Source organism: Lipophrys pholis, assembly GCF_963383615.2.
Source record: "Lipophrys pholis genome assembly, chromosome: 11".
Lineage (NCBI taxonomy): Eukaryota > Metazoa > Chordata > Actinopteri > Blenniiformes > Blenniidae > Lipophrys > Lipophrys pholis.
In genome coordinates, this window is record NC_137631.1 from 7,419,919 (window position 1) to 7,433,685 (window position 13,767).

The window sequence follows — 13,767 nt, forward strand, 5'->3', positions numbered from 1 at the left end:
ATCCTTATTTCTCTCGATATTTGTTTCCTACTTTGAGTTATTCTAACCCAGATTATTTTCTCTCCAGAATTATTCCCTCCAGTTTATCCTTCAGAAAAGTGCACTGGATTAGACGTATTGACTGAGTTGCTCTGTGGCACAGAACTAATATTTGTGAATTATTAAAACTGGGTGCCATTTACCTTCAGAGAAACACTGACAGACTTTGAGCTGCTGCTGTATTGTTTAGGATTTTAGGATTTTATCCCGGATGCATGAATCCAAGTGTTAGATGGTTTTGCTCATATCATTTACGGAGCAACGTTAGAAGAAGCTCCAAAACACCTTAATTATTTAAAATGTACCTATTTCATGCAGCTTGTTGTTTGTAGTTCAATATGAAAACGCAACAGAGAGCTTCAGTGGCAAATATGAGCCTTCATATTTGTCAAATAGTGATTATTTGATCGAAAAGAGACGGAAAAACTAATTAAAAGCAAGTGAAACACCCACCATGGCCGTGTGAGGGACATGTCCATGTGGCTCTCGTAGTTTTGTCTGTGAAGCCATGAAAACTCTTTCTCTAATTTACTGCTGCCTCCTAGTGGCCAGGCAAATACACTGCAGCCTCATGAAAAAGAAAAGAAAAGAAAGAAAGTGAATAGACATTTATTCAGAGCCTTGACCTCAATTTACATTGAAGTAATTGTATTGTAAAGTTTAAAGTCTAGTAAAAACTAAAATGAAAAACCAATTTACCCAAATTATAATCATCGAATATTTTTTCTTGTCTAAAACGAATGCTTAATTTTTCTGGTAAATGTTCTACACATCAGGTGTCTAACACTCGGCCCGCTAGTTAAAACTGACTGGTCGCATGGTTCAATCTGACCCGCGGAATGACCTTGCGTCCAACGTTAATGCTTTAGTAAGTTATCAGGAAAATACTATTAAAACAAGAATCAGGGGTTGATCTTGACAGGATCTTTTTATTTAATTAGACATTTATCATTGTTGAGTCTCTTAAAAAACACAATGTTTTTCGGCAAGAGGAATGGGTACGATTGATCATTGTGAGTGCCATAAAAATGTCATCTCCACTACCGGGAGGCCAAATTCAATGAGCATTTATACTGCAAGGACATGTGAAAATATGCAAAAGATGTCATCTAAAAAGAAAAACAACAAAAAAAAACAACGGTATGTCCCGATTTTATGGTTATTAAATAAACATACATGCATTTTTCTTTCTGTTTAACTGTGTATAGAGCATTTGTGACTGATTTAATGGGGGAAATTAACTGTATTCTTTTGGTTTATTAAACCAAACAGCATGTATGTAGATGTGTTTTTCCTTTTAAAATATGCATGATAATACAGCTGTCAACCTGTGTTCAACTGAACTTCATCAAGCTTTGGGTTTTGGAGATGTGACTCTTGGCCTGTAAAGAAAATGAAAGGAGTCCACAGCGTCTTGAGTGCCGCTTCAACTGAAAAGCCCATCATTATTATTGATCATTATTGTGATATCATACTTTTTGGGAAAGTGTTAGCAGCTTGTTTTAATGTGAAAAATAATAAATCCTTGAGGAAAAGAGTCTTAAAACTCTTTAAAATGAGTAAAATACAAAGCTTAGTTAGGTCTGCAGCAGAGCTTAGTTATCAGCCCACATTTCTAATTTCTGCACTTTTGTTTTTCCAATTCAAATAACTGTTGTTTCTCGTTTATTCACTGATGATTACAGAGCCTCAAGAACAGCAGTGGACATAACCTTAAGAGCCAAGCTGAAATATCAGTGATTATCCACAGTAAAAGCATTTCCACATCAAATAACACGTTGTTTATCCCATCTGCTAAATGAAGCATAAAGTCAAGTCAGTTTTTTTGTTTTGTTTTGTTTTTAGAACAAAATTTAAAGACAAAATATGGAGGACATATTCTTCGCACATGCAACAGTCGTTTTCACAAATAAGTGGTTAGTAAACTTCAGAATATCTTTCTGTGCACTCACACTGGAAGTTGAGACATGTTTGCACTAAAACATTGAAAACCGTGCTGTAATGTTACGGGCTTATGCAGCCCCTACAATTAAAATGCGCTTGAACATCCTGCTCTATTATGTTACTCTACAGAATCTTCATTTGAAAATTGTTTTTTTTTACATTTATTCATTGATCCTCGTGTAGAAGCACTTCTACGTGTCTATTCAGCCAACCAACCACCAATCTGCTATATCGGCTTCATCCACATGTGGATCAGAAATATGTAAAATAAAAAATAAACATGAAAAAGGAAAGTTTGTTTAGTTCGTCCTTAATCGTCAGTGATTTGAACTCGGAGCTCGACTTCTTTTCCCTGATGACGTTTACAGGGAAGCGAGTGGAGATCAGATCAGAGTGCAGGCGGATTAACTGAGCCGCTTTCTGAAGCCGAGATGGTAAGTTTGAATTAAATCTCACATATGACACTCTGTTCCACACTTTACTGTGTGTCTTTGGTGTAAATAATCAGCGTCTGGTTTTATCGCGTCGTAACTTATCTGAATCTTTTTGGAACGGGATAGATTGAGCCGCCCTGAGCTAACAGTTAGCTCAGTTTGACTGCAGTGTGAGTAAGCACTTCTGGAGCTGTTAGCTTCTCGTAGCCTCTTTCAAACATGTGGGCAAAGAAATAACCCGTGGATGAGTTGTTTCAAGCCTCAAACGTGTTAAATGATCCTCTCATTCCAAATTGCATTTAAATATTATAACTGCGCCGCTTCTTTGTTGGTAATTGTTAGCAGGCTAATGCTAACTAGCTAACCGAGGCTAGGGGATGTGTCATGATTTTACTTTCGTTTTGCTTCTTAGCGTCACATTTTTCTGTCAGTAAATGTGGATAAAGTCTATTCAGAGTTGTACAAACTTCAGCACAGAGATGCAATAGTCCGCATGATGTCGGCTAACTATCAGAGATAGTTTACAGAACCCGTGTTGGATCGGAAGAGCTCATGTTTGGTCTACAACTCTTCTTCCAAAGAGGCTGAACCTAAATGTTGATCAATTATTCAGCTCTGGCAGTAATTTAAAACCTCACAGGAGAAAAATACTGCCTGTAGTTTGGCTCAGGACCTTCCGCCGTTCTAGTTTCTGGCTCCTCTGGGCGACTGTGTGACGGATTAAACATGCAAGACAATTATGTAGGTTCAGTTAGTGTCGTTTCTATAAGACTGTCGTTTCCAAACACGCTCACGTTGTTTTATTTCCTCTGCAGTTCCGCAACCAGTACGACAACGATGTGACAGTATGGAGCCCACAGGTGAGCCAGTGTTTACCCTCTCATCTCTGATCAGAATGCACACGATCCTTCGATAACGCTGTTGTCTGCGTCGATGTGTCCACAGGGCCGGATTCACCAGATCGAGTATGCCATGGAGGCAGTGAAGCAAGGGTCTGCAACCGTAGGACTCAAATCCAAAACCCATGCAGTCCTGGTCGCTCTCAAGGTACAAGTCTTTTTTTTTAAATGCCTGATCATGGTGATTAAAGACACATATTGGTTAGAAGCTGAGCCTTAAACAGTTGTGATATCAAGCCATATCAATGCAATATTGTTTTAGTTTAATTATGAGAAGCTTCTTGTTCTCTGTGTCGCTGCAAATCTTACACGCAAAGTTAGATATTAAAATTAGTTCCTATCACGCAGGAACGTGGCAGTATATTGACAAAAGTTGGTATTCAAAAAGTGTTTATGTGTAGAATTAATGCTCAATCATTAGTTCAGATGTGGTTAAAAATGTTATTTTAGTTGAGACTGCCTCAAATTTACCAAAACCGTTGTTTACGTTGTAAACATAGTTTTAGGAAAGGATCTACATTCAGATAGGGCATTTTTAACCAGCATGAGTGTCATAAAAACTTAATCTTCATGACTAGGAGGCTAAATTCTGATTGACTCACTTCTACCCTAAGGACATATAAACCTGCGGGTGATATTGATGTGCTTTTCTCTTTATGCTTAGCAATGCAGTAATCTCGATGAATGTCTAATTAAAGTGAGCTTCCTTCTCCCCTCAGCTGTGAAAAGTTATTAGTTTTGGGAATTTGACTCTGTGGGCTGTAAATAATATGAAATGAGAAATCAGTTGCACTTGCCTAATCTGCACAAAGGCTTCATTCTCCAACATATTGTCCTCTCACCGTGAAGGCTCGTCAGTTTTCTCGTTTTGATGGGAAAGTGTCGTCCTAATATTTGAAAGTATGAAACACTAAATCCTGGAGGAAAATCAATATAATATAACGGAGTTCAGTTTAGTTGTCAGTCTACATGACGAATACCTGATGCCTTACTCCCGCTTCATGTCTTGTGACCACAGAGAGCTCAGTCTGAACTGGCAGCCCACCAAAAGAAGATCCTTCATGTCGACAGCCACATCGGCATCTCCATCGCTGGGCTGACTGCTGATGCCAGACTCCTCTGGTAGGTCAACCCGACCCCGGTGGTCCGACATTAAATTGCACATTAAACTCCGACCATTAGTTTTATGTACTTACTGACACCTTCCCTCACGCAGTAACTTCATGCGTCAGGAGTGCTTGGACTCAAGATTTGTCTTCGACCGGCCTCTCCCCACGTCGCGTCTCGTCTCTGTTGTTGGCAGCAGTATCCTTTCTTGAGCTCTCGTCATGTTATTCAGCCAATTTTCCCAAAATAATTAGGAGCAGCAACTTCTAATAGGTCTTGACCATAGATGAGATCCCTAACTTTCACTTCAGAAACCCAAATCCCAACACAGAGGTATGGTAGGAGGCCCTACGGAGTGGGACTCCTCATCGCTGGCTTTGATGTAAGTCTATTCACACCTGCTGTGTTTTAACGGCTTGCTAAATCAGTACCAGTGATGTGAGGAATAACCCAAGTTGTTGTACGTGCAGGACATGGGACCTCACATCTTCCAGACTTGCCCGTCTGCAAACTACTTTGACTGCAAAGCCATGTCCATCGGCGCTCGCTCCCAGTCTGCACGCACCTACCTGGAGAGATGCATGGACAAGTTCTCCGACTGTAAGACCCGGGCTTTAGATTTCACCTCCGTTCACATTCAGTTTGTTTTACGGTTTGAAAAGATAGACGTTGACGTATCTTAGCTCCTGTTTAGCAGCTTCTGAGACGGTTACAGTAAGAAGCCGGGTTTTGTTTGACAGGTAATCTGAACGATCTGGTCCAACATGGCCTCCGTGCTCTCAGAGAAACCCTCCCAGCCGAGCAGGACCTCACCACCAAGGTACCGGCCATCGCTTGTCTACACGTGACCTACGCTTTGTGTTTTTGTGTCAGAAAATGGGTCAAAACTGCTGAATCATAATGGTTCACAATCTTCCACACGTGTCCTCCCTCTATCAGAACGTGTCCGTTGGCATCGTGGGTAAAGAAATGGAGTTCACCATCTACGACGACGACGACGTGGCGTCATTCCTGGAGGGGCTGGAGGAGAGGCCACAGAGAAAGGTACTTGCAGGATTTAAACAGCTATTTTCAAACTCTTGAGTGCGTTCCTTCTAACAATCCCTCGTTTTGTTTGTGTCAGGTCGCCCCGGCTGCAGACGAGCCCGCCCCTGGAGACGCAGCGGACGAGCCGATGGAGCACTGAGGCCGATCAGTGAGCGACTTCCAACCAATCTGAGAAATCCTATGAGAAGGAAGTCATTGTGATGTGCCACCCGCGTAACTTGTCGATCTGAAATGTTCTCTGCTAACATCCATCCTTGTGATGTTACTTTTGTATGGCGAACGATGTACCAATATACAATAAACTCCTTTTTTCTTTTGGTGAATTTTGCTGCTGTACTTGATTAACATAAGTCACAGGCGTTCAGATCAGAGACTTTATTCAACCCAGAACAGAGAAATCTCAGGAAGTTAGTACCAATATGTGGAAGATCAACATCCCTGACATTAGGTCCAAAACCTTCAAACCAGAAAAACATGTTTCGCTCACATCGTTGTTGATCGCCGACACGCTTTTCTTACAGCAGGGGAGCACACCGTGTGAATAATGTATGAAAGAAAGGGACACCGGGTGGAGATCCGGGCCGGGGCGGATCGAATGTGATGATGAATTTCAACACCCGCCGTGGAAGATCTGATACACTCAACACGTTATGACTTGAAGTCCTTTCTGAAGCAACTTCATTTTCACAAATTAAGTGAAATACCTGACGCAGTATTATTGGATCAAATAGTGAAGATTTCATAAACGAGACTAATTTTCACTAGTACTTACTAAACTGAGTTGAAAGCTTCAGGGTTCGGCAGCAGGACACATCTGGAAGGATGATGTTTAAATATGAAGAAGTCAAGGGAAGGAATGAAAAACTACAACTATTGTGAGGGGTAAACCCTAACGTCTACTCTAATATGAATGTCTTAAAACAATGTGCTTTGCATCTTTTCTTCGTTTATCTAAATTTGAAAGATTCAAATCTTTGTATTTCAATAGCATGCATCGTCTACACTACTTTCTATTTGTTTCATAATTTCTCGCTGACCAAAGGTCTCTGGTGTTGAGCCCCGGGCAGTTCAATGCCCGGTGATATACGGAAACAACATACAGTACGTATAAAAACTAACATAAGGAAGTGATTTTATGTGTGTGTGTGTACATATATATATATATATATTGCCTATGTCTTAGGAAGTTCTTTCAACTATAAATACCTATTTTGCATGAGCCAGAGGAGTGTGGCGTGAGAGCTGGGTGGGAAATGTGTAATGTCCAAGACCTGTGTGTGTGTGTGTGTGTGTGCGTGTGTGTGGGTCATCTCAGTTAAGAAAATCCCGTCTCGACATTTCAGCCATTGCTTGAAGTCTTAAAAAAAAAAAAAACAGCTCTGCATAAATACTTGTCCAACGATGCTGGTGATTCATTTTCATGCTGTCACCACCTCTCATGCTGACAGAGTCCCTGAAGGCAACTTGAGCTGGAGTTCATGTCAGTTGTGCCGCTTTCTTCGGCCTCCTCCTCTTGTTCCTCCGTCTCACTGAGCCGCCGGTCGTCTCTGTCGGCCTCGTCAGGTCCTCCACCTTCTCCTGCTCCATCATGGACGTCACCCTCAGGGTGAGCTCCAGCTCCCTCAGGACTCCCACCAGGTCGTCGTCGGGGACGCCCAGGTCGATCTGCCCCCCGTCCTCCTTGTGCTCATGCGGGTCCGCCTCCTCTTCCTCCTGTCCTGAATCGATCTGTCTGTCCACTTCCTCTCGGCTCGCCGCGGTCCCCTCGGACTCCGTCACGTCTCTGCTCAGACGCTCCACCTCCTCGGGGTCTCCTCCTTCTGGAACGTCTTCGGGGAGGTCTTCCTTCTCGGCTGGTGTCCTGTCAGACTGTCCCTGCTGTCCCGGCTCCGTGTGACAGCTGCAGCGGGAATGCTCCCAGTAAGGATCGTCTGTGGGAAGTTGGAACAACTCACTCATTCAGTTGAAATGACAAACGGGCCTCACATGAGGCTTGAGCGGCGTCAACTTGAATTAACGGATTTAGAAACACCAGATACAAATGAAACGTTGATAATAATAACTACCGAGTCCAGTGGACTCGATCACAGACTACCAAGAGTGGACTATACCAGTAAATGTGACGTCCTACTGTTTGAATATTCATTCTTGCCAAATAGTAAAAAAGATAGGAGGCAAATAGAAGAAAACAAATGATGTGATTGACCTATATACATATGTGTAAGCCATTTCTTGCTGTTTATCATTATAATCTGAACTGGAATCAATTTCACAAAGAAAAGAAAATCCTGCATTGTAGAAATTCTTCATTTTCATGTCTACAGTCAACTTAAAACCTGGTAATGTAGAAATGAATCTCCACTTTTGACTGTAGGTGAAATACAAGGAGGGGTAAAGCCCGCGGGCACGGCCTCTGACCTGTTCCAGTGGTCGCAGCGCTTAAGAATTTCATAAAGCACATGGACAATTGCGAGATATTAAGTAATTAACGCAGACAGGTCACTCCTCTCAGTCCGTAAAGGCAACGTGTCTCGCACCTTCCCAGTCGTCCTGCTTCTTCTTCTCCGCAGCCATCCCCTCCACCAGCTGGCCCTCCTGCATCACCCGAGTGATCTCCGTCAGCTGCAGCAGCAGATTCTCCTCCTGAACAGCCGTCACCCCCTTCAACCTGCAGCAAAACACAGTGAAACAGGTTGGCGACACTGCAGCCACGGCACAGTCAGACGCTCCGGCTTCAGACTTCGCATCGTATGACTGTCATGTGGTCTTTGTTGTGAAGGCGGGGTGACAAGTTGGATGAGGGTGAAGACTCCTCCGGGGGGAAAAACATGCACCTGTCAGGACTGTGGTTTGCCCCGGAAACGATGTCCTCCATCACCAGCTCGGTCTCCATCAGCTTCTCCTGCAGCTGAGCCAGCTCAAAGTCGGCTGGGGACGGAAGAAGGAGAAAGAATCAGACACCTCCGCTTTGCCGTGCGACAAAGGGGTTCAGATTAAGATCGCCGCCAGGGAGACGTACTGATCTTTCTCTTCATGTTTTCTGAGCGCACCGAAGGAAACCTTCCCTCTGACGGCTTGCTGCTTCCTTTTGATGTGATCTAACAGGGAGACAATAACAGGATTAAATAGCCACAAAACACCACAGAGCAAATCCCCCCATCGCACATCGGCGGGCTTCAAAGCAACTCACACTCAATTTGCTTTTCATAAAACAGCTCTATGGTAAAAGCGGAGCACAGAGTGAACATGTTTACCTGCATCTCAAACAGCTTTTACACGTTAGATTCTAGTTCAGATGGACACTTTGGCAATATACTGCAAATAAGGTCGAGATTTGATTCTAAAACAAATTCTTCTCTTTGTTGTTTTTGCATGAAAAGACACGATACAGATCAGTAAAGACGCTTTCTGTGCTTGAGTCCAGCAGGTTAGAGTTTACCTTAAACAGTATGTAGAGGATGTAGAGTAAGATGCCAAAGCCGTACACCGGGATGATCTGTCCTGCCAGGTTGGATTTCCCTCCGGTCCCGGCGCCTGTTCCTGCTCCTTTGGCCCGAGCTATGGCCTCGGTGTTGTGCGCCCTGGAGTACCCGGAACCTGCCGCCGCCGCCACCCGCTGGCCTCGACCCTCCGGAGCCATCTGACGGTGCAGCATCGGAGGAAAACGGCCCGAACCTGCATCAGAGTCACAATCTAACATAAACTGAAATACATATTACAGACAGCTAAGAAGACTACAGTCACAGAAGTATTGTTTACTTGTTTCTGAAAATAATCATAAGATTGTGATTTAGATATTGGAAAATATAAGTCACTGTTTCGATCAGTCTCTCCACTTCAGCAGGCTGCTTTTCCCTTACTTGGAAACATGAAACCTCAAGATTTAGTGCAGCTTTTTAATATTTACTGTAGCTGAAATATAACCGTGTTTGGATATGAGATGATGCTATAGATTTTTGGTGTTTTTAGTTTAAGCTACTTTCATTTTATGATGTTATTTACACAAACACTGCACGTTTATCAAGATCAAGTCCAAGAGATGAGTCCAAGGGCTAATCTGCTGCTGATATAAAGTAGTTGTTTATGCTTCAACACACCGGAATCTAAAGAATATACCATAAACAAGCTTCTCGGAAAGCCAATTGCGGCGCTCCTCACTGCATTCAGATGTGTTTCAGGACAATGTCACATTAGGACCAGGGTCCTATTTACTTTTTGCATTATACAACATACATCACAGTGTTTGCAAATTATTAATTAAATAAATACACGAATAAAAACAGTATCATGTTTAATGTTTCTCTGTTAAAGCTGAGCTCAATAATTAACTAAAGTCCCTCTTCACAGTCTTGTATTTTTTTTACGATTGTGTGTTTTCTTAATGTTGTCACTGAGGTTGCTGTCACAACATTTCACTGCTGCTCACACTGTTTTAACATTGCTACAGAGTGACAATAAAGGACTATTCTATTTTATTCCATTCTAAAAAGAGAAATGGATTGGTGTTTTGGCGCCCCCTCCAGGGAGGAAAGTGTCACTGCACGATCAACCCACACTAGTGATGTACAACGCATATATCGGCTTGAAATACTAAACAATGGCCATTATAATGCGACTCTTGAAAGTCAGTAATTGTAAACTGTGTATCTTGTGCAGTATATACAGAGCTGAGGTCAGATTAAGGGATCAGAAACCCGTGAAAACCCGCTGAAATGCGACGCACGCACCCTCCGGCCGCTCGGCAGCATCCTTCCTGCCGCGCGACAGCAGCATCTTGGGAAGCAGCAGCCCCACGCACAGCACGAGGCAGGTCGCCAGGGTCACCTTCTGAAACGTGGTCATGGCCATCCCGGCAGGTGAGCGGTCCCCAGCCTGCAGAGAACCCGGACCAGGTGAGGGGCACTCGGGAGAGAAGTGGGGGAGGCGGAGGAGACGCGGCGGCAGCTTCCTCCTTTTCACCGGAGGAGCGGAAGTGCACGTGGCTGCAGGACCAATATCTGACCACCAGGTGGCGGCAGAGCACAGGGTGTCTGCAATACTGCTATACAGCAGGCTAGATATTATGAAGAAGAAAAAGTAATAAGAAATGGACACTCAGAAACGTTTCTGATCAAACGTTTTTAACGAAACATGCCTATTATTATTATTTCTAAAACTAAATATTGTCAGTGAAAAAGTTGAGAAATATTGAAAATTCAGTTGAAGTAAATTCATCAGAAAGGGCCTTACAAATATTATCAGTCAATCAATTTTGAATACATGTTTGACCATCAAGTTACAGTCAGAGTTTGGTTAAGTTCAGGTACGGCAAGGACACGCACTGTGTCCACTGTGTGTGTGCAGATTTAATTCTATGTTTAATTTTGAGTGTCTTTGTCAATAAGGCACTCTGAGTTAAATTCACTTTCTGAAGTGTCATAATAAAGATTACATCATGTCAGACTGTTAGTACACAATCTGAAGCATTATTGGAATACTTCTGTCATAATAATTTGCCAAATGTCTCTCCAACGGAGAGAATAAAGAAACTTTGAAGAAAACAACGGTTTGGTTTGCTTTAGTTTAATTTAGTTTAGTTTAGTTTAGTTTAGTTTTCTGCTCAAAATACAACTCAATTTCAACTGTGATTCTGGGACTGGAGACTATTTTGTAAGTAGTTTGCGCATTCTTATCTTCATGGTTTCTCCATCAGGCCAGAAAACATACATTTAAACGTAATTAGTGACTCTGCAGTTGCCTATAGGTGTGAATGTTTGTCTCTCTGAGTTTGCCCTGTGATGGACTGGCGGCCTGTCCACGGGTCGTGGCCCGCGGGGGCGGTCTCCGTCGCTGGGTGGAAGGCGGGCGAGCGGGCGGAAGGTGTCGAGTCGGCGGCCGACGGTGGCAACTGTGGACGCTCGCTGGGTCCATCTCGCAAATCTCCCCAGCTGTGGTGCCCGACGGGGTCAAGTTCACACGGGCCTCCCCGGTGGGTCGCCTCGGCTGGCACCAAGCAGCTGACGTAGAACTGGTGACAGCCGGGAGAATCCGACTGTTGAATCAAAACAAAGCATCGCGAAGGCCCATGGCGGGTGTTGACGAGAGGTGATTCCTGCCCAGTGCTCTGAATGTCAAAGTGAAGAAATTCAATGAAACGGCGGGAGTAACTATGACTCTCCAGCCAAATGCCTCGTCATCTAATTAGTGATGCTCATGAATGGATGACCGAGATTCCCACTGTCCCTGCCCACTATCTAGCGAAACCACAGCCAAGGGAGCGGGCTTGGCAGAATCAGTGGGGAAAGAAGACCCTGTTGAGTTTGACTCTAGTCTGGCACTGTGAAGAGACATGAGATGGTGTAGAATAAGTGGGAGGTCTCGGCCGCCGGTGAAATACCACTACTCATCGTTTTTTCACTTAGACAGTGAGGCGGGGAGGCGGGGAGGTGGGGAGTTTGACTGGGGGCGGTACACCTGCCAAACTGTAACGCAGGTGTCCTGAGGGGAGCTCAGGAGGACAGAAACCTCCCATAGTAGAGGAGAATGGCAAAATCTCGCTTGATCTTGATTTTCAGTATGAATACAGACCGTGAAAAAGCGGGGCCTCACGATCCACAAGGAGCTCTGGAGCAGCTGTTGGACCAGGGGCCCATAGAGAAGTGAAAAAAATATAAATATATATATATATATTTCTTTAAAAAGAATATATCTAATAATTCTAAGTGTGGTTGGAGTACCAGGGGCATAGTAAAACTTAGAAAATGATCAGAGTGGTTGAAGTGCCAGTGTCATTGCTAAACTTGGTCAGCTGAGATCAGCTCCAGAATCCCTGAGTTGGATGATGGATGGATTTACATTTTGTGACCGAACCCGTTTTAATGTATTTTCACATTTCTTTGTCTTCACCACAGTAACTTTATTTTGATTCATATTGATTCACGCGGGTATTTAGAATAAAAGTAAATAAATAAATAAGAATAAAATAAAAAGCTTCAAGTCTAAGAGCAGTCTTTCTGCTGCCACAAAGCAGAGGGTAAGTTGAGGTAAGAGAGGTACGTCGGAAACTTTACTGTGCCAGTGTTCACACTTGAGGTGTGAGTATTTGATCCAAACCAAAGTTTGAGAAACGGTCATTAATCTGCTCCATTTCACTTTCTGCTCAAACGGTCTTCCTTACTAAAATAACATCTTAAACATCTGCTGTGACATTCATAATTCAACATAGCTTCACATCTTCAACAACAAGGCTGTGTGACGTGGACCAATTATGGTATTTACTCCGGCGGAGAACTTGCAAACAGCTTTAAATATGCACGATAGGGTTAGAAAATAAACTGCAGAAGGAAATCCTCGATCCCACGAATCGAACAGAAGAAGGTCTCCTGCAACGCGGCGGTGATTTTGATGTATCTCACTTCCCGTTGTGGGTCAGCTTCGATGCACAGTGCTGCGTCGTAGGAAACGGCCTGAGAGTTGCTTCATAGAAAGGTTTTGATTCTGCTTGTTACTCCACATAGTTCAGATGGCAATGATCCTCAGAGCAATAAAAATGCGGCTCCACCAGGGCGTCTGTTCATCAAAACACCTCTGGCAAATGTGAGCACGCCCTAAATCCCACCAAGCAACCACCTATGATAAGCATCTCCTGAAGAAGTGTTTTGTCTATAATTGTCTTTCAAACTGATTATTTTATTACTTACACATACACCGACTTTTCTTGCAGAAACAAACATTTCATCACAAAATTCTAGCTCACAGTTACTTTTATATTCTTCATATTGAAATCTGCCACACTGAAGTTCTTCTTGCTCTCGTGTGATTGAGCTCCATTTAAGGCCTTAATGTTCGTTTAGGTTTTTGCTAAATGGCTTTATGCAGAGCCAAGTCTTCAAAGAGAAGGGATTATGTGTGTGTGTGTGTGTGTGTGTGTGTGTGTGTGTGTGTGTGTGTGTGTGTGTGTGTGTGTGTGTGTGTGTGTGTGTGTGTGTGTGTGTGTGTGTGTGTGTGTGTGTGTGTGTGTGTGTGTGTGTGTGAGAGAGAGAGAGAGAGAGAGAGAGAGAGAGAGAGAGAGAGAGAAATCATCTTTTACAGACTTTTAGATCTGATGCTTTAAACGTAAGTGACCATATTTGGTAAGATTCCCATTTCTTCACATTTATTCCAAACTAGTGAGTTAATTATATATTTACATATCATAGGTGTTGCTTGGGCAGGCTTTTGAGAATTTATGACAATGATGGCAACTGTTTCAAAGTTTCTTATAAACACACAAACCATGTCACAAACTAAGTGTATCTTACTGGCTTTAAAATGTCGAA

At 43.1% G+C, this 13,767-nt stretch overlaps 2 protein-coding genes across 2 annotated transcripts; one reads left to right on the forward strand and one right to left on the reverse strand.

The window, feature by feature from the left end:
* Positions 1 to 2,332: 2,332 nt before the first annotated feature.
* psma1 (proteasome 20S subunit alpha 1) lies at positions 2,333 to 5,793 on the forward strand. Its single transcript, XM_080474877.1, has 10 exons — positions 2,333 to 2,417; positions 3,233 to 3,277; positions 3,363 to 3,464; positions 4,335 to 4,438; positions 4,533 to 4,621; positions 4,735 to 4,805; positions 4,894 to 5,023; positions 5,164 to 5,243; positions 5,363 to 5,467; positions 5,547 to 5,793. Exons 1-10 carry the CDS (start codon positions 2,415 to 2,417, stop codon positions 5,607 to 5,609), a joined length of 792 nt encoding a protein of 263 aa, XP_080331003.1. The 5' UTR covers positions 2,333 to 2,414; the 3' UTR covers positions 5,610 to 5,793.
* A 39-nt stretch (positions 5,794 to 5,832) lies between these two features.
* Positions 5,833 to 10,417, reverse strand: ric3b (RIC3 acetylcholine receptor chaperone b). The gene is made up of 6 exons (XM_080474649.1): positions 10,198 to 10,417; positions 8,910 to 9,145; positions 8,490 to 8,568; positions 8,305 to 8,398; positions 8,008 to 8,138; positions 5,833 to 7,401 (listed from the first exon to the last, which is right to left on the reverse strand). Exons 1-6 carry the CDS (start codon positions 10,316 to 10,318, stop codon positions 6,947 to 6,949), a joined length of 1,116 nt encoding a protein of 371 aa, XP_080330775.1. The 5' UTR covers positions 10,319 to 10,417; the 3' UTR covers positions 5,833 to 6,946.
* Between the last annotated feature and the right edge of the window lie 3,350 nt (positions 10,418 to 13,767).